Source organism: Labrus mixtus, chromosome 5 (assembly GCF_963584025.1).
Source record: "Labrus mixtus chromosome 5, fLabMix1.1, whole genome shotgun sequence".
Classification (NCBI taxonomy): Eukaryota; Metazoa; Chordata; class Actinopteri; order Labriformes; family Labridae; genus Labrus; species Labrus mixtus.
Window position 1 is genome coordinate 851604 of NC_083616.1, and position 24595 is coordinate 876198.

At 44.3% G+C, this 24595-nt stretch overlaps 1 protein-coding gene across 3 annotated transcripts in view; it reads left to right on the forward strand.

The window, feature by feature from the left end:
- Nucleotides 1-24595, forward strand: part of cux2b (cut-like homeobox 2b) — a 102331-nt gene that overhangs the window by 63001 nt on the left and 14735 nt on the right. For all 3 annotated transcript variants that reach the window (XM_061037214.1, XM_061037215.1, XM_061037216.1), the window contains exons 4-10: nt 7866-7944; nt 17626-17766; nt 18068-18239; nt 19489-19568; nt 20370-20436; nt 22870-22918; nt 23611-23715. In XM_061037214.1, coding sequence (XP_060893197.1) covers nt 7866-7944; nt 17626-17766; nt 18068-18239; nt 19489-19568; nt 20370-20436; nt 22870-22918; nt 23611-23715 — 693 coding nt within the window. The remainder of the gene's footprint in view (nt 1-7865; nt 7945-17625; nt 17767-18067; nt 18240-19488; nt 19569-20369; nt 20437-22869; nt 22919-23610; nt 23716-24595) is intronic.

Here is a 24595-nt window from a genome sequence, read left to right on the forward strand (position 1 = left end):
TTAATACTGATGGACTCTTTACTCAGCAGCCTCTACCATCAGCGTGTGAATGTGTATGAATGGATGAGTTAATACTGATGGACTCTTTACACAGCAGCCTCTACCATCAGTGTGTGAATGTGTTTGAATGGATGAGTTAATACTGATGGACTCTTTACTCAGCAGCCTCTACCATCAGTGTGTGAATGTGTATGAATGGATGAGTTAATACTGATGGACTCTTTACTCAGCAGCCTCTACCATCAGTGTGTGAATGTGTATGAATGGATGAGTTAATACTGATGGACTCTTTACTCAACAGCCTCTACCATCAGTGTGTGAATGTGTATGAATGGATGAGTTAATACTGATGGACTCTTTACACAGCAGCCTCTACCATCAGTGTGTGAATGTGTATGAATGGATGAGTTAATAGTGATGGACACTTTACTCAGCAGCCTCTACCATCAGTGTGTGAATGTGTATGAATGGATGAGTTAATACTGATGGACTCTTTACTCAGCAGCCTCTACCATCAGTGTGTGAATGTGTATGAATGGATGAGTTAATACTGATGGACTCTTTACTCAGCAGCCTCTACCATCAGTGTGTGAATGTGTATGAATGGATGAGTTAATACTGATGGACTCTTTACTCAGCAGCCTCTACCATCAGCGTGTGAATGTGTATGAATGGATGAGTTAATACTGATGGACTCTTTACACAGCAGCCTCTACCATCAGTGTGTGAATGTGTTTGAATGGATGAGTTAATACTGACGGACTCTTTACTCAGCAGCCTCTACCATCAGTGTGTGAATGTGTATGAATGGATGAGTTAATACTGATGGACTCTTTACACAGCAGCCTCTACCATCAGTGTGTGAATGTGTATGAATGGATGAGTTAACACTGATGGACTCTTTATACAGCAGCCTCTACCATCAGTGTGTGAATGTGTATGAATGGATGAGTTAACACTGATGGACTCTTTACACAGCAGCCTCTACCATCAGTGTGTGAATGTGTATGAATGGATTAGTTAATACTGATGGACTCTTTACACAGCAGCCTCTACCATCAGTGTGTGAATGTGTATGAATGGATGAGTTAATACTGATGGACTCTTTACTCAGCAGCCTCTACCATCAGTGTGTGAATGTGTATGAATGGATGAGTTAATACTGATGGACTCTTTACACTCTTTTACACGTTGCTTTAATTTCATTTGACATTTTAAATATTTTAAAGAGTATCCCCCTCCTCCACCTTTTCAAACAGTCCCCTGTGGTCTAAATGAAACATCTGTGCTGTGCTTTGGTCAAAATATAACATGAATCTAGCACCAGAGGAGGTTTGTGACCCTGTATAAAGCAGCTCTCTCAGAACGCTCCGTTTTGGTGTGTGTGTCTCTTTAAATGCAATGACCCCGTCCGAGTTTTCCCCGTAGACATCACTCCTTCGCTAGCAAGAATAAAAATTGCCGAACTGCTCAAAAGTTTTGTTGGCTGGGGGTAGAGTCCATGGGTGGAGATATCAGGGGAGGAGAGGGTATTATTATTTTTTACCAGAATCCCATTGTGACATCACAAGGAGAGCACATTTGAAACAGAGCATTTTTCTCTGTGTTGTAAGACTTATGCAGACCACAAACAAAGGACTGGATGGATTTATTTCACATGTTGTGGGTCAGTAGACACCCTTTAACTTTTGTTTGTGTTTTTAGAAGGCATCTCACGACCCTGTTCTGATTGTCTCACGACCCCCACATTTGGACCCGACCCCCTCTATGGGACTCCCTGACCTATAGGCTACTATTTGTAGTTAAACTGAGACTTACCTGAAATAGATGTGAAAACGGGTGCTTCTCCCGCTTTACAAACAGATTCTTCTTTATTTGTTGCTTATGCAATAAAAAAAAAAAGAGTTCATCTTTTGATCTTCAGCAGATCAGGGCGATCTTTAAAGCTGCCGTTCAGATTACATTTTTCTCCTCATCATGCTCCGTGTCCTTCATTACTTTCATCCACTGAAGGCCGAGCCTCTCCAGGAAGGCTGCCATGAAACAAATTGTCCCCGCGCTGCGTTTGTGCTTTTAGCAGGATGTAGTCACTCGAGCGGTCGAAACATGACACAAGAAGAATATCGGTGAGCTTTGGCGATTTATTTGGCTGAGACAGCAGCTCTGCAGTGGCGTCGGCCCGTTGTAAGCGTGTTGACTGACAGGGACCACTGATTGGAATTGACGTGGCGGCGAGATGTGTGTCAGTGCTCTGACTGCTCATCTCGCCGGGCATCCAGAGACGGCCACGGCCACCGGCGTGCTGCTACCGCCGCTCGGAGACGGGTGTCACCGTGATTAAATCTGCCCTCAAACACAGTCAGAGTGTCGTCTGCGTCTGTGTGAGGGCACGGTGACGCCTGTTTCTGCATGCTGCACAAGTTCAAGTGTGTACGTGTGTAAATGTGTGTGTGTGTGTGTGCGTGTGTGTGTGTGTGTGTGTGTGTGTGTGTGTGTGTGTGTGTGTGTGTGTGTGTGTGTGTGTGTGTGTGTGTGTGTGTGTGTGTGTGTGTGTGTGTGTGTGTGTGTGTGTGTGTGTGTGTGTGTGTGTGTGTGTGTACATGTGTGTGTGTGTGTGTGTGTGTGTGTATATGTAAATGTGTGTGTGTGGTTCTTTCCAGACTGCATTGTAGAAGTGTTTACCTCTGCCCCTCTCCTCCTCCCACTCATCAGTCACTCCACACCAACTCATCTCTCTCCTCCCGCCTGTCCTCTGAACCTCCACTCCACACAAAGCAGAGCCGGCAGTGACAGCTGCAGAAGTGCTGGGTGGCACAGCAAAAATATCATCTTCCCCCTCTCCTGTGGAAAGGACATTTTGTTTTGTTTACATTCACCTTGTGGAACATACGAGTCACAAACAAAGGAAACTACTCAAAGATAAATGTTGGACTGCAGCGGTCTTTCTTGATTTGATTTTAAAATAAATAAAAACAGAATCAGGTGTGCAGATTCATCTATAAATTAAAAAAAAAAGGTCAATCATTATAATTCAGAACTGTTAGGAGTGAAGATGTGAAAACGGCATTAGAGGACCCACATGAAGATTTTATGAAACAAAATGGCAAAAACATGTACTTTTTCCAGAGTTCAAAGTGAAACTTTAAATTCCAAAAAGGAAACAAGAAATATTTTACAAACTAAAACAGGAAACTGTGAAAACTTAAGCCAGAAACATTAACATAAAAATACACATGATGGAGGGATAAATCAACACAAGGGAAACCATAAAGAACTACACATGGAAATAAAACAATGAAATAATAAAGCTACACACAAAGGGAGACAAGCATCATGTCATGAACTGGTGATGTTTGGTTTTACATTTTGTTAATTTCACTTTTTAGAACTCATTTCCTGTTTTATTTAGTGTTCATCCCTTGTGTTGCTTTAATCCCTGCGTTAATATCCGGTATAATTGTATTTCCTGTTTTATTTTGTAGTTCTTCTCCTCTTGTTTCTCTTTTCCCTTCATGAGTTTTTCTCTAGTTTAGTCTTTAGTGTTTCCTGTTTTATTTTGTAATTTCTTAACCTCGTGTTTCTCTACTTCCTGTGTGTATGGTTACTGTTACATTTTCTGTGTGTCTTTAGTGTTTCCTGTTTTATTTTGTAGTTCTTGTCCCATGTGTTTCTTGTTTTACTTCCTCCCTTTGTCCGGGATTAAATTAATCTCTTAAATTTACGACTTTATGACTTTATTCTCAAATGTATGATAGTCTCTTAAAGTTCCGACTTCATTCTCTTCCGACCTTAATCTCTTAAATTTACTATTTTATTCTTTACGACTTTAATCTCTTATAACTTTATTCTTGTAAATTTACGATATTCTTCTAAACGTACGACTTAATTCTCTTACAACTTTAATGTCTGACTTTACTTTAAATTTACAACTTTATTCTCTTAAATTTTTTACTTTGATGTTGAAATCTCAGATTTTCTCCCCCTCAATGTGGCCCTAACATTCCTTTGTAGAAATGTAAAGAAATATAAAATATATTTATTTGAATGGAGGAGCATCGACGGACGTTCCTCATTTTCACATTATTTCCTGTAACACCAAGGTTTGTCAGGGCGCCAGTGGATTCTTCAGGAAGGTGTTGTGACAAGTGGTGTTGTGGTGGTGTTGGGCTTCCCACTGTTTTGTTCTAATAAGCATGGAGCGGGATCGGGGGTTGTTGTGACATCCTGTCAGCCTGTGGGCTGGACCGGCGCTCGGCGAGCAGCGCAGTCGGATGGACTCCCTATGATTGTGCACTGACCTTTGCATCATGGGGAAGATGACAGGTAATTTAGAGGCCTCAGGGACTGTGGAACCATACATTTACTGTCCCCACAGCACCCACACCACCAGCCACATTCACCTTGAGATCCACACACACACACACACGTACACGTGAGATAGAGAGAGTGAAACCTCAGTGTGTACACAGATGCAGTCTGCTCTCACACACGCCCAACATCTCCCTCATCATCTCACACTCTAATCACCTGCATCATCACGTCCCATCCCCAAACAACCAAATCACAGGGGGGGGCAAACTGGTAAGGCAGTGGTGGGAAAACCATGATTTAGAATGATAATTACATAATCACCAGTTGTGATAATTGTAATTGATGACTGCATAATTGCTAATTGCACCTTTTATGGGAACCTTTCTTTCCCGTTGTCTCTCTCAGAAGCCCTTCACCCCCCCCCCCCCCCCCCCCCCCCCCCCCCCACTTGATGTGTTCCCTCCTCCTTCATTTAAGTCTCTCTACCCGTCGTATGTTAGCTCGTCGTCTCACACACAAACACAGCAGCCTCACTAGCGGGTACTGTAAGTATCCTCAAAGGCTTCTCAGTAAGTATTTCCCAGCAGCAGCAGCAGCCTCGTCCCAGAGGCGGTGTGTGCTGCCCACTCTGCTGCTGCTGCATGAAGAGTTATGGAGGAGCGCTAACAGGTTTCCTTTGTCTCTCTCTCTCTCTCTACGGCTTCTCTGCCCCAGGCTTTTACTTCCTGCTTGTAAAACCAACCTGTGGCCGAGCCCATTCCCATGGTGGCCATATCCTTTATCACAAAACGGGTGAAAACAAAGAATGCTGTGAGTGGAAGTCGGGGGGGGGGGGCTGGAACCATATCCTCCATCCAAAAAGAAGGGAAAAGATTTGCCGGTTGTATTTCTATCTCACCTTCCCTACATCCTCATATCTTTGAACCCCAGTGCCATGCTAGATGTTGGATTAGCATGGAGATGAAGACGACTCCCTGATCAGCCCGTATTAATACACCACACCTCGGAGTGCTTTGATAGCATGGGGTGGGTTGTGGGGGGGGGGGGGTATCTATACCAACGTGTAAAGGCATCAGGCAGGCGTGTGATTGATGTCTCTTCCAGCGTCTGTAGGCAGGTTAATGGTGTGATTGTGGAGGTAATCTCTGTGTTCTCTCGTTAAAGGATGATGGAGGGTCTGGAGACCCCCGAGAGAGTCTCTGGGAGAAGGAGCCTTCCCCAAGATCTCAGGCTCTTTACACATGCAGAGGGGCGCCTCACTTGATGTATATGTTAGAGAGGAAGCACAGACCCAGCCAGCAGACTGTCACTGAAAAGTTGATGACTAGCGGGTGGGTTCAGCTGTGTAGTGTAGTTCAAATGTAAGCTCAGGTTGATAACAGTTTGTCTGGATGTCACACTGCTTTAGGGGCTTTGCTGGATGTTAAGCCTGAGAGCTCAGGTTTGTTATTGGCTCATGGTGAAACTGAAGTAGCTTGAGTTCACAACAGTCTCACCTCAGTAACGCTGAACTGAACCAACACTGTTTATTCTACAATTCTACAATTCACTTAGCAGACACTTTTATCCAAAGCGACGTACATCAGAGAGTAAGTACAACACAAGCAAGGATCTAGAAAAAAGGGAACAATGTCAGTAAGAGCAAACGATCAGCTTTGAGTCTGATTGGACACACAGGTGCTGACAGGAAGTGACCAGAGGTAAAGCACAACATTGAGGGCAGTTCTTGAGAGCTCTAATCAGTATAGAAACCATCTTATAAGTCGTTGTTATCAAACAAAAACCATCGTCATTACCATCATCATCATCAATAATATGGAGACCATCATCATTAAGTTAGTAGGTATTCATGAAAGAGCTGGGTCTTTAGCTTTTTCTTAAAGGTGCAGAGGTGTTTATGAACTCATAACCCGTGTGGATACTGTGTTCATGTAGCCGTCGTGCTTCTCACATTTTCACCGTTTGTGAATGAACATTAACATCGTGTCCTGAAAGGAGGGGAGAGGGGATGGTGCTTTAAATGGAGCTTAGTGTGTGTGTCGGGGGAGGTGGGTGGGTGGGGTGGTGGTGAATTGGGGTATAGCTGAGTGAGACAACAGCATAGTGTAGCAGGGAGCAGGCTGAGAGCTGCAGACTATTGGATCTGTATTGATTGTGCTCCAGCCTTTTCCATTTCCATGAACTCCTCTGAGCGGCTCTGAGTGGGAGTGATGGGGGGGATTTGCTTGATCTTTATGATATTTCTTTAAACATGATGCTGTCGTTATGCCTCCCGAGGGAGGAGGGCCAGCCATTTCCAGTATATCAAAGGCCCTCCGTTCCCCTCGCTGTTTGCACACACCTTATTTATAACCCTACTAAACAGCCCCAACACACCACCACCACCACCATTCCTCTAAGTCAGCCTTTCCCAAACTTAAGACTGCCGCGTCCCGCTTTGAAACCTAAATTACTCCAGGGCCCATTATACATTTTATTTTATGACTACAGCTATAACTTTCAGTTAGGGTAAATGATTGGATATGACAACATGATATTATGGCAAGATAGACACAAAAGTTTACTAAACATTATGTCCATGAATAGTCATGACACGCCTTACTAATCACTTAAAGGGTTAACTCATGGTAAAACATCATTATTGTGATATTTCTTTTATTTTTATAATTGGTGGAGGGCTTTTTGCGGCCCACCTGCAGTACCCACACAGCCCACCAGGGGGCCCACACTTTGGGAAGCACTGCTCTAAGTGTTTTCAGCCGGATGTTTTTCATTCAAGTATGGCCACACCGAAAGGAGCAGCCATGGCTCAGCCTTGACCCCTCAGCACATCGAACCCGTCCAACAGAGGTTGTAATCGACAGTGACAGAAACGACACAGACAATAGATGACAATCATTTGAATTCCGTGTGCTCTCTGATTGGGGGGGTCATTTGTAGGAGCCTGATCTGATTTACTGTTGCAGAGCAGAGGACGGTCCTCTGACTGGTCCTAGTGGGAGCTGAAGCCGGAGTAACCCACATACCCACTAGTGCAGGTGCCCTCTCCATGGGGCCAGGTGGTGGCTAATTCGCTTTCTTTGTCCCTCCTAATGAATCGTTAATTGGTTTGCGTCACCCGCAGAGCCGAGGATAGCAGGTGCTGAGTGCCTTCACACAAACACCGTCACCTACATTTACCAGGCCAAATGTCACCTCACAACGTTCAGCAGCTCGCTCGCTGCACGGGGAGAATATCCACATATATTCTAACATGTTCTCCTGGTAGTCTGTGGTAATGTGTAAGCAGCGCTGCACAGAATGTCTCAGTCATACAAACTAACGCTCCAGTACATAAGCAGAGTGTCCATTTCATTTATTGGAGGGATGTTTTTGAGGCTGACCTCTGCTCTGCTCTCCATCGATTCACTGCAAGCAATTGAAGATGTTCAGCTTTTTTCCCGCTCTCTGTAAAAGCGTCCGATTAATGTCCGATATGTAAATGTGCTGTGATTTGTTTGTGGACACACACGACAGGATGTTTACCTTTAATGTCGTCTTCTTCTCCCCTGCAGGTGGTTGCTCTGAACAAGCGCAGTAAGGAGGCCGAGTCTGCATTCCTGGGAATCTACAAACAGCTTATCGAGGCCCCAGGTGAGTCTCCCACTAAACACCAGCCTCACACACACACACACACACACACACGACTTCCTCCCCTGAGATAGATTCTCCTTCAAACCTCTCTCTCTGGACCGTCCCTTTACGTACACACACAGACATAAATCATGTACATGAAGCAACATTTAACGGCTGTAAAGTCATTCCTTTGCCATGCGGCGATATGGAGCTACAGCACATGGATGTAATATGCATAAAACCCCCACACCCCTGTGGCTCTTATCTATTTTTCAAAGTCTGCGCTCTCAGAGTGGTTTCCAAAAACTCTGCGTGAGGCCACTTCAAAATCCAGTATTGGTCCTTGAGTGTAGCCCGGCTGAGGAGCGAACACATCCTTGAGGAGCTCGGCTGTTGATTGTGGAGAGCCAATTAAAATCCCAACTGAAGTCTGGCTTCGTGTGGAACGCATGAGGCCTGATGAGGCCGATGGGGGGGGGGGGGGTACAGACAGTAAGTTAGAGGGAAAGACGCGTTGTGACTTTATTCAGTTGTTTATTTCAATGTCAGGGCACATGTAGTGTATTGCTCTGTGTTGCAGGAGACTCAGCGTAGATCAGAAGAACACTTGTGGCAGGAGGAGAGAATGCTGTTTACACATTCAATGAATACCACATAAAAGTCTGAGTCACAGAAAAAGCCATCGCAGCAACTGACTTTTAAAGGTCTCTATTTTCCCTTGAAGTGCTCTCTGCTTGATATTGCAGCACCACACACACACACACACACAAACACTTTGAATGGAGCTACTTTCTTGATAAGAAATCTGATTCTTTGAAGATGTAGTCAGTTAGATTTTCTGACCTATACCTTTCATTTGGAGGCCTTAAGGCGAGTCTTCCGGGAGGCATTTTCTTATGAAACTTTCTGAAGACCAGAACGGACTCAACTCCCAGTGTTTTAAGATAAATGAGTCCCAACATCAACTGGAAACCAGTGTTCGTCTTATTAACCAAAAATAAGATGATAAATGTTTGTTTTTCCATGACTAAGACGAGACATTGGCGAGTACGTTTTGTAAGTTTCTGGGACTAAAATATTAGTGGTGAGACTCTCACAAAATGACGTCTTCTGAGGTCAGTGAGGCCTGCACAGTGATGTTAGTTTAGTTTAATCGTTTATTAGAATCAGGGACAGTGTACAAAAAAAACATTAGTCTCAGAAGAGAAGAGATGCTTTGTACCAGATTTAGCTAGCTAGCTAATTTCCATGTGTTGTCCCTGGGTAATCAGTTCCTCATGACGTATTAATACAAATGTCAGGCCCTCACTGTTACATTGTACACATGTTCTGAATATAACATGTTTGAACAGTATTTTGATAAAGTCGTTAGATGAGAGAGGTGCATTATTTTTTGTAACTGCGTCTAAAAAAGTTCCTTTAAAATACTTTAAAATCTGAATGTGCACGTCTGCATGTAACATGATTAATAAGAGAAGAAGAAGAAGAGATATGGTGGTCTGAAAAGTAGCTTCCTGCTTTGGAGGCTGAGTGCTCGCAGCTCTCTCCAGAACATCCATGGTGAACACGAGGAGCTCGTTCTAGAGGATTACCATCTGATGATGTCATCTTTCCAGCTGAGATGACATGCTGAACGTGTATTGATCTTTTTTTGGCTTAGACAAGCCCTCTGCACCTGTAGCCACCGTGCCATGCTGTCTCACCCTCAAAAGAGTCTGGGTGCACAAAGAGGCCCACTGGACCTGGAGTGTTTAGAGAAATTCTTCTGAAACGGGGTCGTGTGGTCGTGTGTGAACACAGTAATCCACTCTGATGAGGATATTAACAAGCTAGCCAAGATGGCGTCTCCACTCGCTACATAAAGGAACCATGGAGCGCTTCTTTTGCCTTACTTCTTTTGGCTAACCCTGATTTATTTTAATTTTCTAAACATTTATTTTTGGGCTTTTTGTGCCTTTATTGTACAGACAGGACAGTGGATAAACTCAGAAATCAGGGAGAGAGAGAGTGGGGAACGACATGCGGGAAAGGAGCCTTCGGTCGGATTTGAACCTGGGCCGCCCGCCTGGAGGACTACAGCCTCCATACATGGGGCGTGCGCACTAACCACTGTGCCACCAGCGCCCCTGACTCTGATTTATAAAATAAAAAGTAAAAAAAAAAGTCAAGAGGATATAGACCCCCCCCCCCCCCCCCCCCCCCCCCCGGTAGAATAAAGTTCTAACCCTCACCCTAGTTAGTTTATGATAAGACATGTAATGAAGCACTTCTTAAATGATTGATCTCAAAACCAAAAATGATAAACTGAAGTATTTAAACCAGTATCATATACTACACACACACACACACACACACACACACACACACACACACACACACACCAGCCTGTTTGTCACTGTACATGTTGCTGTGAGTGTCCAAGGTCACACTCCCCCCTCTCCCAGCACCTCCTCGTGTTTGAATGGATGACTCCAGGTACTCTGGAGGACGCTCATTTGGCCGTCGCCCCGATTCATTTCTCTCTCTGCCCCTCAAACACAGCGGCCAGCGTCCCCACTGTTCCCCCCAAACAAACGCCACAGCTCATGTATTTTTAATCTTTTGACAGACGCAATTATTCTTTACAGCCCATGCTCGTTAATCTTAATGCAGTTATTACTATTCATTCTCTCTCTCCTGTTATTTCATCTGAGAGTATACCTTTCTCTCAATGTGTGTGTACGGCCTCATTCTGTGTGGCCGACACCACGGCCTCTGGTCCAATCAGAAGAGGCCAACAGTGGAGTTAATGAATGCACAGGATGAGCGAGGCGAGGAGGGGGGAGGGGCACACACACACACACGCAGCTCAATATGTGACCTGTTGTATCCTGCAATCATTAACATCTGGTCACATATCAGTTATCCACTTTGCAATGAGCACATCAGAATACAAATCTCTGTGAGAGAGTCCAGCAGGATGATGTTAATTCAGAGACAAGTTCTACTGTAACAGAACAGAAACAACTTCTAGACACAGCTGATTGAAGTGTTTTTCTTTGCTGAGGCCCCTGAGCCAAAATGTCAATCCACTGGAGTCTTTCATTAGTGCTCCATATTTTGATTTGCTTGTGACATCTCCCCATGCTGTGCGCTGTAACTCCTACCCAGTCAGGAGGTTGAAAGAGGCCCCGTTAATCGTGTTTCCCTAACAATGTTTATATCACCTCCGCACGGTTTTGATCAGCGCAGATAAACACGTCCTGATCACTGAAATCTAAAACAACCTTGGCAGCTTCAGCCCAAAATGTATCAGTTTCCCAGAGATGCACCTTTACGTGTGCTCTCATTTTCCTCTCCTCCTCCTCATCTCTGTGTGTGTGTGTGTGTGTGTGTGTGTGTGTGTGTGTGTGTGTGTGTGTGTGTGTGTGTGTGTGTGTGTGTGTGTGTGTGTGTGTGTGTGTGTGTGTGTGTGTGTGTGTGTGTGTGTGTGTGTGTGTGTGTGTGTGTGGCATTTGAAAGTCGGCGTTTGTTGCCACCTATGCGAGAGCAGCCTAGGCCCTGTCGCCAGGGGCGTAGCCCTGAGACTGACGCTCCAGGTGTTTGCTCTTCCTTGCCTCCTCTCAGTACACACACTTATCCCTCAGGATCCTCTCCGCTCCCCCTCTCTTTTAGAACGCACATCCTTTTATCTGAGCGGGGAGCTCACTGAGACTTTCTGAAGATTCTGATCTGAATACACCCCTCCAAGTGTGTGTGTGTGTGTGTGTGTGTGTGTGTGTGTGTGTGTGTGTGTGTGTGTGTGTGTGTGTGTGTGTGTGTGTGTGTGTGTGTGCTCTGCCTACGGCACGTCTGAGGTGTGTGTTTTTGTGTGTGCATGCTTGTGGAAATGTTTTGGCAACAGCACTTGCTAGTGGTGACCAGTGGTAGTGCAGAGCAGCTTTTTTGTCACATTAAGTCTCATGTCTTTCTTTGTTATGAGGCGGTTTATAAGTGCAGTCAGATTCCTCCCAGGGCTGAAGACATGATCAGAAGAGAATGCAGTGACCTTACTCATTCAAACACATAAAGAATAGTCGTCCTTCTTCAACCCTTCATGTGCACAGACAAGCCCGAGCCGGAGAGGCCTGCCAGGCACAGCTCGGCTGCCTTTATTGTAATTTTTGCAGCTGAGTACCTACAGTCAGGACGGAGAGCCGTGTGTGTTTGTGGCAGCAGTCTCCTGGAAAAATAACGACATGTGAAAGCTGATGGAAAATGAAAGCTCTCTGGGCGGGACGAGATTATGCACAAGTGATTAATAAGAGCAGTAATAAACAAAAGGCCCAGGAGATGTTTGAGGTGCTTAATAATGCATTATGTTCATAAAAGAGCCCGGGCCTCTCCAACTGATCCCCGTGGAGTAGGAGACCCCAGAGGGACCGGGCGAGAGTGTGCTCTTAAAAGACTGTGTGTGTGTGTGTGTGTGTGTGTGTGCAGGAATGTGTGTGTGTGTGTGTGTGTGTGTGTGTGTGTGTGCAGGAATGTGTGTGTGCAGGTGCCTGAGAGCAGATTAGAGATGTAACCATGGGATTTAAAAATAGTGAGACAATAGGCAGGGCTGTGTGTGGAGGTTAATTTGTTGTGATTTGTTTTACATGTCTCATAAATAAGAATGTTTTATTTTTTTTTCATTTTGATGTAAAGTTTTGGTTTTGCATGTCATCGGCACTTCTCTTCTCTCTGCAGCGTCTTGTGTTTAATTTAAATGCCATCTTCGCTCTTTGTTCTGAGCTTTTTAAAAATCTGTTGGTATTGATGTCATCTCTCCTCCGTCCTTCTGTCTGTCACACAAAGACGTCGGAGCAGTTATGAAAACGAACAGGTTAAGAAGTTTTCTCTCTCAGCTTTTTGTTTTGTTCACACACAAAAGCCAGCTGCTTCCCGCAATCATTTTTTTTTTGTTTTTCATTCCACCTATCTCTTTATTTTAGTGTTTTCTCATTCCTGCTCCACATCAAGGTGAAGTGAGACTTCGGTTTGCTATCTGAATATCAAATGCTGGTTGGTTTTAAAATGCTCTACAAACACAGAAGTCATGTTTATGAACAGATGTGTTTTTTTCTTTCTAATGGAATCTAAATCCTTGACAGGTGGAGGTATATCAGCAGCAGTGTATCCTACATACCGCATGCCTCTCTCCATCAGTGAAGGTGAAAGTAGAGACTAAGTGTTCTCTCAGCCTAGTTTGGGTGCTTGACAACAATATTACAGCAGTGTTACTGTTTGTTGCAGCAGCGGCGGTGGAGCGTGTTTATGGACCTTGAAGTCCACTCAGAGGAAAAAAAAAACAAGACTGTTTTGAATGAAAAGAAAAAAACCTTGGAGCACAGCCTTGTAAATTAATTTGTTCGTGTTGTATGATGGGAACACAGCTGGCCTCATTAACATGCACACAACAAATAATTATAGCATTTTTTTTTCCTCCTCTCTTCAGCCAGCCAATGCTCGGCTAATGGGCTTGCTGGGTTAATTATGTCAGAGCGTAATTACACAGGGCCCAGGGAGACATAATGGTGCGCCCTGCTGCGCCCACACCGCCTAATGATGGTGTATCGCTGACAGGGCCAAGACGGACCGCCCCGACACACCTGCTTGTCTTGGCGCGCACCATCCCCCCCCACCCACCTAAACACACATCCTGAACCTGGTGCCACCTGCAGGTCCGCTGAGCTGTCCGGTCTCTGACAGGCTCCGGCTCCTGGAGTCAAACCTCACCCAGATTCACAAACCGGCCCCCCGTCTTCAGATGTGCAATAGCACAGAAACCACTTCACAGTGACCACGAGGGCTACCACCCTGTAGCCTCATTAACCGCTCGAACAAAGTGATGAAACATGATATCAATGCAGCTGAGGATGTGCAAAAACAATTCAGAGTCTGAAAACTTTCTTTGGGGGGGTACACAAATGTCAGCGTTTATTATAATTAGGACCCGGCAGCGAATGGGTGCGAGGACCCTTTTGGAACCCTCTTTTGGAAAATATTGGCTTGGATCATGCTTGAATCCTCACTAAGATTTCCCCAAAATTCAAGCAGCGGTGACATTTACAGGTGATCGTATTTTCAGCATGAGCGTCTTAAACCGGCTCCACAGCGCCCCCCTACAATCAGCCCCGCCACTGCGTTTAACCTACATGCATGAAACTTGGTGGACACACGCATCAAGTTGAGACAAACAAAAAAGTCTATATCGGCCATCGTGAAAAACGGACAGCAAGTCCACCATTTTTAATTTTGAGCTTTATCGGATTGTGTCCAACTTTTGGTCGGTGTGTTGGCGACTCCTCAAAGGTGAAAATTTAACAAAATATTTAGTAGATTGTAAAGGGTGTGCCCGTGGCGGGGTGACAAACATCAACGGGATTTCTCGGCATAAAAATCTGAGCAGTCATAACGCAGCTGTAGATGATCACACACTTCTTCCTTTATAATAATATTATTCTGTCAAACTCAGAGAACACAACATGCAGACCATGGGGAGTGAACAATCATGTCTGTATTCTAAAATAAAAAGTCAAACTTCAAACTTTTTCAGTTTTTCTTCAAACTTTTAATCAAAGTCAGTGATTCAGTCAAACGTTTGTATTTTGCACTTTTGATCATTTTAAGTTTTAAGTAAAAAAAAGATAATAGATAATGATAACATTTAACACACACCCACACTAGCCAAACGTAGCTAAAAGGAGGAAACTTTCCCCACCCACCTGATTCTTTTGAGAGAGAGAGGACGTGGTGGTCAAGGGCGAGCTACTGAGTGAATGTAGAGAAGAAGCAACGACAGTAAAAACAAATAACCCGTTGGAATCAGAGAAATAAAACAGTTTTAAATCTTTAATTTAATGAAGATTTAATGATGGACGAGTGGATACAAACACAGACTCAGACTCTGCACGTTACAAACAAACAGTTTTCTGTTTGCACGGAGCAGCCCGACAGACTTCCACGGTTTTACTTTCTTCTATTTCTTCTTTTTATTCTTCATATTTTCCCTCCACTGCACGTGACTATTCTAATAAATCCTGAATTACTAAAATAATATCTCACTTGTGCTTGAAAAGTAACAAAGCAGTTCAGTCTACAAGTGAAATCCTGTAAACCATCTCCTTCATCTTGAGAGGCGCACCATGTTTTCAAACTTTATTTATTTGAAATAATTGAATACTAAATAACTATTTTAAAACATAGAAATAACTTTTGTTAACTTATAAAGTTATTTTGTGTCGTGCAAGAAATATTTATTTCTTCTTTTAAGTGTCTAAGTTACATCCAAGGCGAGGGGGCCAACAGATCACATTTCAGATTGTTATGGTGTGAACCCCCCCCCAGTATCCCCGCCTCCTAAAAAAACATTTCAAAGATATAAAAATCAACAAGGAGCCACGAGATCCGGCTCCCCTCGAAGAGCCGTGAATCCAGCTCTCTGATCCAAACTGTCACACTTTGTTTTTGACGTTTCATTTTGTCCCTCTGTGTTTGCCGTAGCAGCCTGTGCATTTTGGTTGTGCAGAATAAATAGTAGATAAAAGCTGAAGAATAGAAAGTGTCTGGTTTACAGCCACTCTGCATGTTTGAGTCTCAGTGTTCTGAGACTTTGGATCAAAGTTATTATAAGAGAAAGAAAAGAAGTAAAGATGACCACACAGCTGTAATGAAGCTTTAGGATCCTTTTCATGACGGACGGCTTCTTCTTCAGGGTGAAGTGATATCTCACGATGACTCGCCCTCGATGACGCCCTTCTCTTCTCGGGGCGGCGAGTTGGACCTGTGTGCTGTGAAACAGGATCTGAGTATTCTCCTGATTTTACAAAGCGTCTGTCCCCTGATCCATGACCTCTGAAGATAAGACATAGAAACATTGTTTATTCACCATGAGCGTGATGTGACTCACCTGATTCACACAACGCCTCCTGATGAAACGTGAGCGATCACCAGAACTCTGACTTCCTCTTCAACTCAACTTGGTGGATTTCTAATCAGAGTGCCTCTGAGAACGCCTTCACTTCCTCCTGTCCGCTGCGTCAATTAACCCGCCTTGTTCTAAACTTATCAGCAGTCTTTGTGGACGTTCCCGCGGTAACCGTAGATCCCCGGCCCCTCGGAGAGAACCCCCCGCTGCTCTACTTTGACGGGGGTTAATTTTGTATACAGACTTAAGTTCTATCCCTTCACTTTAAATTTGACTTTACTTGCTGATTGGTAATCCCGGCTTGTCCATGTGTGAGAGATGCCTTACCATAAGCTGTGTCCTTTGATCATTCAAAGTTGAAAGGATATATGGGAAAGAGGCTGATAAAGTGATTTCTGTGACAGTGGGTCGATGAAATAGCACTGCTTTAAGTCATCCTGTTTGTCTTAGAAGAGCTGTGCTCCTAATAGTGATGTCCCGTGTGACTGATGCAATATCTCCACTGCTGCTGTAACAATGAATGCAGACAATGTTTGACTGTAAACGGTCCTGGGAAAAAAAATAGCTCGATCAATTAAATGGCCCCAAAAATGTTTTGTCTGATGAAAATGCAGATATGGCGAGCTGCAATGCGTGGCCAGGATTTCAACAAATTGCACGGCGCAGAAGTTTTTCTGCTCTCTGATGAGCGTTTTATTTTTGTGACCTGCTGGTGTCGGAGTTTGCATTCTCTCGGTGGCATCTGGCAAAGTTTAAACGTCTGTGGCTCAAACTTCTTATGAAAAGTCACTTCAGTCGGTACTGAAGAAGGGATCCAATTGGGTTCCTCACAGAAGTCTAAGATGAGTGGATGAAAGCTGTGGGAGAAAAAGTTTGTGCAGCAAAGCAGCGATTTTCCTCCTCTTTTAGAGTTTTTGAAGCGCCTGTGTGTGTGTGTGTGTGTGTGTGTGTGTGTGTGTGTGTGTGTGTGCACGTGGCTCCACATCTCGCCTCCCCCCCTTGTCAAGGAGCTCCCCTGAGCTTCCCTCTCTGTGCTTTGGCACTAGAAGTCACCTCCTTTGGTGTTCGGCAGGCAGGTACACAACAGGAGCAGCTCTCTCTCTCTGAGCTGTTGAACTTTTCGGGAGGGGAAGAAAGGGAAGGGGAAGATTAAAAACAGCCCTGTGATGTGGAGTGCCGAGCTGCCTCCTGAGAATTCCTGGCATAATAATTTAAATGATCAAATGATACAGAGGAGACTTGTTAGCTGAGAAACAGCCTCCTAGTTGGCCCCATGGGCCCCGTGCTGCCGCGCATGCATTGCAAAACAGCTCCTCTGTTGTGCTAAAGAATCCCGCTTTTTTTTCACCCCCTTTTCAGGAGGAGACTTTTTCTACACTTTGCCTAGGTGTATACTTAGAACCCAAGACTTTGTCATATATTTATGGCAATCTTTTGGTCTTCTTTTGTCATTCATCAGAACACTCATTAGACATGATATCTGTACATGTGAAGGGTCGCAACAGCACTTGTGTCATTAGGGTCCAGCCTGTGAAATGTTCAAAGGCGTCTGAGTGGGGAAAGTCTCAGAGTCACTCTTTGGAGAAGAAGTCTCAGTGGAATAGTGTTCCTCTGTTGAAACTGCGATGCAGAGCTCTCTGTAATGTGCCGCACCGGCAGCACGCTCAGTAAAACAGATATTTTGCCTTTTTTTGAAAAGTATCAGCGTATGGATATCACATGAACGTAAAGACTTCTTTCTACCCACATTTTGTTTGTTTCTGTTCTCACAGATCCGGCTCCTGTGCTGGAGGCCTCACACAGCCTGGAGGGGCGGCTGCAGCAGATCCAGAGTTTGGCCCCGGACAGCGAGACCCTGGTGCGAGAGATTAGTGGGCACTGGAAGAAACACCTGGAGTGCCTTGAAAAGACAGGTGTGGACAAACTCCTCGACTTACTGAAGCGCTCTCTCGAAGAATAATAATCTTTATATGAAGCTTCTGCTGTCTGAAAGTGCTTCGTCTGTTTGAACCGGGTGTCGGCGAGGCTCCAACATACTCAAAGATGTGTGAAATATAGTCGCCCTGATTTTAATCTTACAATAGGAAATTAACATTTATATTTACCGGTGTTTATAAGATCACTCTGATGATGTTGGAGATCATGCCCGCCTTTTAATTCAACTTTTTTTTGTTTCTGGAGGATTTATCATTAAACTTCCTGCTTTGTTTTCAGAACCCTCAGAGGACGGTCCAGCAGGCTCAGGGGCGACAGACCAGGCCCAGGAGTCTGGCTCTCCAGCCTCCCTGATGAGTCCCAACACCACACCGGCTTCTAGGGCCCCGGGCTCCCCGGGCTCCCCAGGCTCCCCGCAACAGAACTACCAGAACCGAGCCGATGGCCGAGGGTGAGAATCAATAAAAATGCTCTCAGATTTCCTTCGTTTTGAAAAAGACAGATAACACCCCCCCCTCCCCGCCTGTGCTCCACATTTTCTACAGTTTGAGATTTTCCAGACCGTTACCCTCCACAGAGATCTTCTTGATTCAGTATTTTATATGACGTCTCGCCATATCTGTAAATGAAGGCATTAAATTCACTGTTAATTATTCAAATAAGTGTATTTTCACAAAACGGTTAACAATAGCAAAATCATTTCAAATATTAAATTATTTATGAATTATTCCACTTCTTAGCTTTTAGCGGTTACTTCTCCAAAACGTTCAGTTGATGATGCAGTGAGACGCGGGGAACGAGTCTGTTGACAGTTTCCTTTCATGACACGGTCTACAGAAAGCCCCCGTGTTCTGTTGCGCGTTTACTTCATGTTCCTTCTTCAGTGTAGGAAATCAGACGGCCATGCAGCTACAGAAAGCATGAAGGGTCAAATGTCTGCAGCAAATATCGAGATATTCTTCAGACTCTTTCCCCCTCAATATCCTTGTTTTTCTTCCTTTGTTTTTAAAATATATATCTTTAATAACTGTATACACTCTGTGAGGAGGGATGTGTAGTTACATTGATGTTCATGAGCGTGTAGGGAAACAGTTCAACATGTTTTCTACGCCTCAGATCAGAAGGCCTCAGAGCACGAATAGACAAGGGTTAAAAAAGCTAAACACACAATGCATGATATACACACAATATATTTTTAGGGGTTCTCCGATGTATGGAGGTAACAACATCAACACTATAATATCTGCTTAATTAAGTAATTAAAATTATCAGCCGTACATGACACACATCTCGACCATATTTGTGTAAATCTTTCAGTCACAAAGTGAGAAGTTGATTTTCTTACCTTAAAGTATTTGAACCTCTTTTCATGGCTGTTATCGACCCCCTCCTCTCTTACTGTCAGGGTGAACAGCATGACGTTAACTTTACTGAACTTCTCTCTGTGGATTGATATGATTACATAGTCTGTGATCACAGAGCAGCGTCGCCTAGCAACGCCTAGTCTGTTCCACATAGCAACAGTGTTCTGTCCAGGATTAGCAGACCGTTGCTATGCGTGAATTAATTAATGTAACAGCTGTGTTTTAAAGGAGGAACACATGAAAGCCGAGTACTAACTTTTATTCTACGAGCGTTACAAAGTTTCAGCTTTGAGCCCGTGTTTTTAGTGAAGTGACTGACGGCGTTTCTACTTTCAGAGAGGAGGAGGAAAGCGCCGGTGTAAGTTCAGCTGGCAGGCTCTCAGAGGCTGAAGAGAAGATCAAGGTTCTGCATTCATGTAAGTTTCTTCTTCATCACCAACTCTTTAATTTATTTACCTCTTTAATTTAAAGGAGCAATATGTAACTCTGACACCTAGTGTTTAAAATGGGTACTGCAGTCTAAATTCTAAACAGCCAGCTCTGTATGGGTCTGTAAACCTTTCTGTGTTCTAACCTCTCTCCATTTTTCAAAAACATCTCCAATATTGATCCTAGTTTGAGCACGTTTCTGCTCGTGGAGCTTATCAGAAACATGCAGAGGCTTTTTAGGTCGAGTACAATCACTTCTATCTGAATCACTTCTCTTGCCCGCTTCCATCGCTGCAACACCTGTTGACCTGATAACTGCTCTCATATCTGACAAACCGAGGGGCGTCCAAAACGGCCGTGTGGGGGCGTGTCTTAAAACCTCCTACCTTCTCTGGTCCAAACAAATCCAGAGCATTCAGGAGCAGAATCTAAAGTTAGAAGGAGGACATACTGGCTGCTGCATTGTTGTCAGAGAAGCCAGCACTTCAACATAGCATGTTTCCTTAATGTCTGATCATATAGGAAGATCACTTTATCATTTCACTCACTACACATCTCATTGATTGGACCTTCAACAACTAAAGAGTTACTGTATTTTTTAAAGATTATTTCTCAGTCTTAATTAGAAAGGAATGACACAGAGAGAGAGAGGAAATATGGGGAGAGAGAATAAGGGGTGACATGGGGCCAACAGGATCTGGACTCTAACCTGTGACCACTGTGACGAGGACTGCACTCTCTGCCATATATATAATAATTCTTTATGTTAATATCTCTCCTCTCCACAGCTTTGAACACTGCACAGACAGAGCTGCTGGACCTGCGGTGTAAATACAACCAGGAGATCGCCAACAAGTAAGACTCCACCCCTGATTTATTATTCTCTGAGTTAACTTATTTCAGACCTCCCACTCTGTAGTCGTGTAGCTGCCTTTGTGGCCTTCCTCACCAGTCCTCATCGTACCTTTGAGTGAAGTGCTGAAGCTGCTCTTCTTTATTTTACCTGCATGAACTAATGTCCAGTGTCGAGCAGAGGAATGCCATTGCACTCCGAGTGAGAGTGACTCAACCACTAATGCAGGTCGATGAGCGAGGTCTGTGTTTGCCTTCTCTGGCAGCTGGGCCCTGACAGCCCTCAAGAAGAATTGCTCCATTTAAAGATTGCTTCAGAAAACACTCTACCTTGTCCTGGTCTTTGAGCGCAATGTATCCACGGCACGCCTGAAATGAATCTGAGCCTGTATGAGGGATGTCGATAGACATTCAAAGTAAACACTCCTTTGTTTGGGTTGTGCTCCAGAGCACAGTCACTCGCTGCTAATGGATTTCTCTCCCAGGCTTAATCCATGCCACAATTGAACTGATGTTTCTAGACCAACTGCCTTCCATTTTGTTGGTCTGGACACATTTTCAGCTTAGGCCGTACCTTTCACATGAAGTACAAGAAGGACAGACCTTCTCTGTTATTGGTCGTCCTGGTGACGTTCCTCTGGGCTTCCAGTTGTACCACTGACCCCAGATCTCCAGCTGCAGTTCTCCCTCCCTGACCAGGACATCCTCTATTACTCTCCCTGACTGTTTCCTCAGTGTTGATAAGAAAGACAATTTGTCTGCTTCAGCTGGAGTAGCCGAGAAGGTAATCAATACAAAACATTTTCTGTACTGCACAAGTTCATTAAGCGTGGAGCTGACACCTGTTAGTGTTTGCTGTCAGCAGGGTGACATCTATCCTGGCCTTATTGATAGTACCAGACCCCCTCTGAAACCAGCCCGGCACCACATGCACTCATGATCATTCATGTAAACAATAAGTGAAGCCCAATATGTAACTTATTCCCCTCACTTTAGAAATAACAGGGAGTGCTTTAACACTTTGCATTACTCAGTGATTCTATTGATCACATCTATTCTATCTACCTCTGCAGCCTGCTGTCAGACAAATGTGTCGCTGGGTTCATGCATAACAGGAAATGAAGGTTGGACTAAAGTCAGTTTGATGGTTGAGGATTTAAAAAGTGTTTTTTCTTTGGTGAAAAAAAAAGACTTCTGTGTACTCAAACGTGAGAAATCTATGAGGTAATTAAATTCAATCACAGCATCCTCGTTAATTCATCGCTCCGTACCTTTTGAAAAATCAGGTCTCGTGTGTAAAAGCAAACTGTTGAACATCAAACAAGCCTCATGAATACTCGTGCTGACCTGGTGTTTAAATTAGACTCCTCTGATTGTTAGATGTATGGAGGCAAGTTGGAGTTCAGAGATAAGGAGTTGTACATAAGATGAATCCCTTTGGTGCAGATTTAGTGCCAGGCCACGACTACGACTGAGGGGAAGAGATCACGTCATTAGAAATCACAAGTGTACGAGTAAATGTTTCTGTCAGCCATGAAAAATGTCTGACCATCACCAATTTATAAGTTCAGTTAGTGTTGAAACTGCCATAGAGGGAAGTCAGCATTAACTAGTTAATCATGATTAATTAAGGTCTGAAATTAATGCATACATTTTTTTTTAAATCACTATTAATCTGATACTATTGTCCCTTTAGGCGCACCGTAGATAATCCTCCTCAGTGTCTCCCTATAGTCACAGTGATGTAAAAGAAGGACTCTGTCCTGGAGAGCTGTTAGATCAAAACATGTGCGTGAAGTGTCTTGTTCTAAATCCACTCTGATCCTGTATTTGATCATGTCTATAAACCCCTCCATTTCAGCCCTGCTCAGAACAGCCTGTTTCTGTGTCTGTACCTTTAAATATGTAAATGAGCTGTGTCTGACCACGCCCCCTCTCTGGAAGGGCTTGGGTGTAGTCGGTCTTTCTCGCTGCATGTCCTATTGTTTACGGTGAGAAGGCAGACTCAGAGGGCAGAACAAACACCTAGCTGTGGGAGTGTCACCCACCTGGGGGAGGGGCTACTGCCCTTTGTGATGTCATGACGGGAAAATCTCCAAACGGCCTGTTTGAGCACACATTTTCTGAAAAGTGGAGCAGGGAAAAGATGGACTTTTGTCATCATTGGGGGGTTTGTAGACGGACTAGAGACACATATTAGTGTTAGAGGAACATGGTGAAGAGGATTTTGTATAATGTGTGACCTTTAATGCTCAACTCTCTTTATGTTGAGTTATTCTATAACTATTGTTGAGTAATTATATAACATATATCAGGAAAATAAGTGACCGTCATGTTTAACCTTTTATAGTATTACGTGATGTAGATGATGTGTTTGTGGTTGATTCTGAGAGCGGGAGAGTCTCCTCACTAATTCACCTGGTTTTCTGTTTGCAGGGCAGAGGAGGTCAACGCCATCATGACAGATCTGGAGAAAGCCAACCAGGTGAGTTCTGTCTTCCTCTGCACTCCTCTGATGAGCTGCTCCTTCGTTAAGGTAATGATTCCTGTAATCAAGCCTCGACTTTAATTAGACACCCTCCGTCCTGTCCCCCCCCCCCCACACCTTCCACTTCTACCTCACCTCCCCTGAGTGTGTGATTAGCATGTGTAAACCTGAGCCCCCGACGGTGGGCGCGCCATGGCGGCACGGCTCCACTCAGCAGAGAACGGGAGACTGCCGAGCGCTGCCGATGCGAGAGCTCTGAACGTGGGGGTCTTAGTTATCTCACTGCCCTGATTGCTTCCTATCCCGGTGATTCCTCTTCTCTTGTGCTCCTTTCTTCTCCCCTCTCTCCTGCTCCTTTTTCTTATATCACTCCGCTGCTCTCTTGCAGCAGCTCCTGGATAAATGTTCTGAAAATGAATCATTAATTAGCAGGCCGGGTGTGACAGAGCAGGTAAACAGTTTGGGGAATAAAACAGGCTGATTTAACAGCCCCCCTCAGCAGAATGAAGTGGAGGCTGCACTCGCTCGCATGGGCCCCTTCCTCAGGTTTCCACTTGGCTGTAATATTTCAGAGCGAGCGCTGCTACTATGATTTATGTATATGCTCTCACCTTGATCATCTCATTAGTCGACTGATGTGGCTGCCGTATGAAAACTGTAACGCTGTTATACCATGTGTGTGTGTGCAGAGAGCCGAGATGGCCCAGAGGGAAGTGGAGCGGCTAAAGGAGCAGTTAGCCGGTGGTCAGAGTCCCAACACGGGGAAATGTCGTCCAGCCGAGGGCACTAGCAAGGTGAGAATAATGTGTCCTGTGTACTTGTTGACTTCTGTAGCTACTTTGACTCACATACTTTCAGACGTTTCTTGCAGGTTTATACACTTTGTTTCAAAACCTTGTAGTGTGTTACATTCCTTACACTGAGCAGCTACACATTGTTCATGAAGCTTTCTTAACTGCTAAAAAAGGGACAACCTATCTTTACTTTTTTTTGTAAATGGTCTACTTTTTCTAAAAAGCCAATTCTGAATACAGATTGATTCCTCTGATCACTCGGACCCTGATGGATCACTGCAAATACTAAAATCTTAGCAATTGAATTTGTCTTATTTCTAATCAAATATATCTTAATACTCTTATTATAAGCTGCGGCTGTGGCTCAGTGGTAGAGTCGATCGTCTCTCAACAGTCAGGTCGAGGGGTTTGATCCCCAGCTCCAGCAGCAACATGTCCGGTGTGTCCTTGGGCAAGACCCTTAACCCCAAGTTGCTCCCACTGCTTTGTCTGAATGTGTATGAATGGATGAGTTGATACTGATGGACTCTTTACTCAGCAGCCTCTACCATCAGTGTGTGAATGTGTATGAATGGATGAGTTAATACTGATGGACTCTTTACACAGCAGCCTCTACCATCAGTGTGTGAATGTGTATGAATGGATGAGTTAATACTGATGGACTCTTTACTCAGCAGCCTCTACCATCAGTGTGTGAATGTGTATGAATGGATGAGTTAATACTGATGGACTCTTTACTCAGCAGCCTCTACCATCAGTGTGTGAATGTGTATGAATGGATGAGTTAATACTGATGGTCTCTTTACTCAGCAGCCTCTACCATCAGTGTGGCAATGTGTATGAATGGATGAGTTAATACTGATGGTCTCGTTACTCAGCA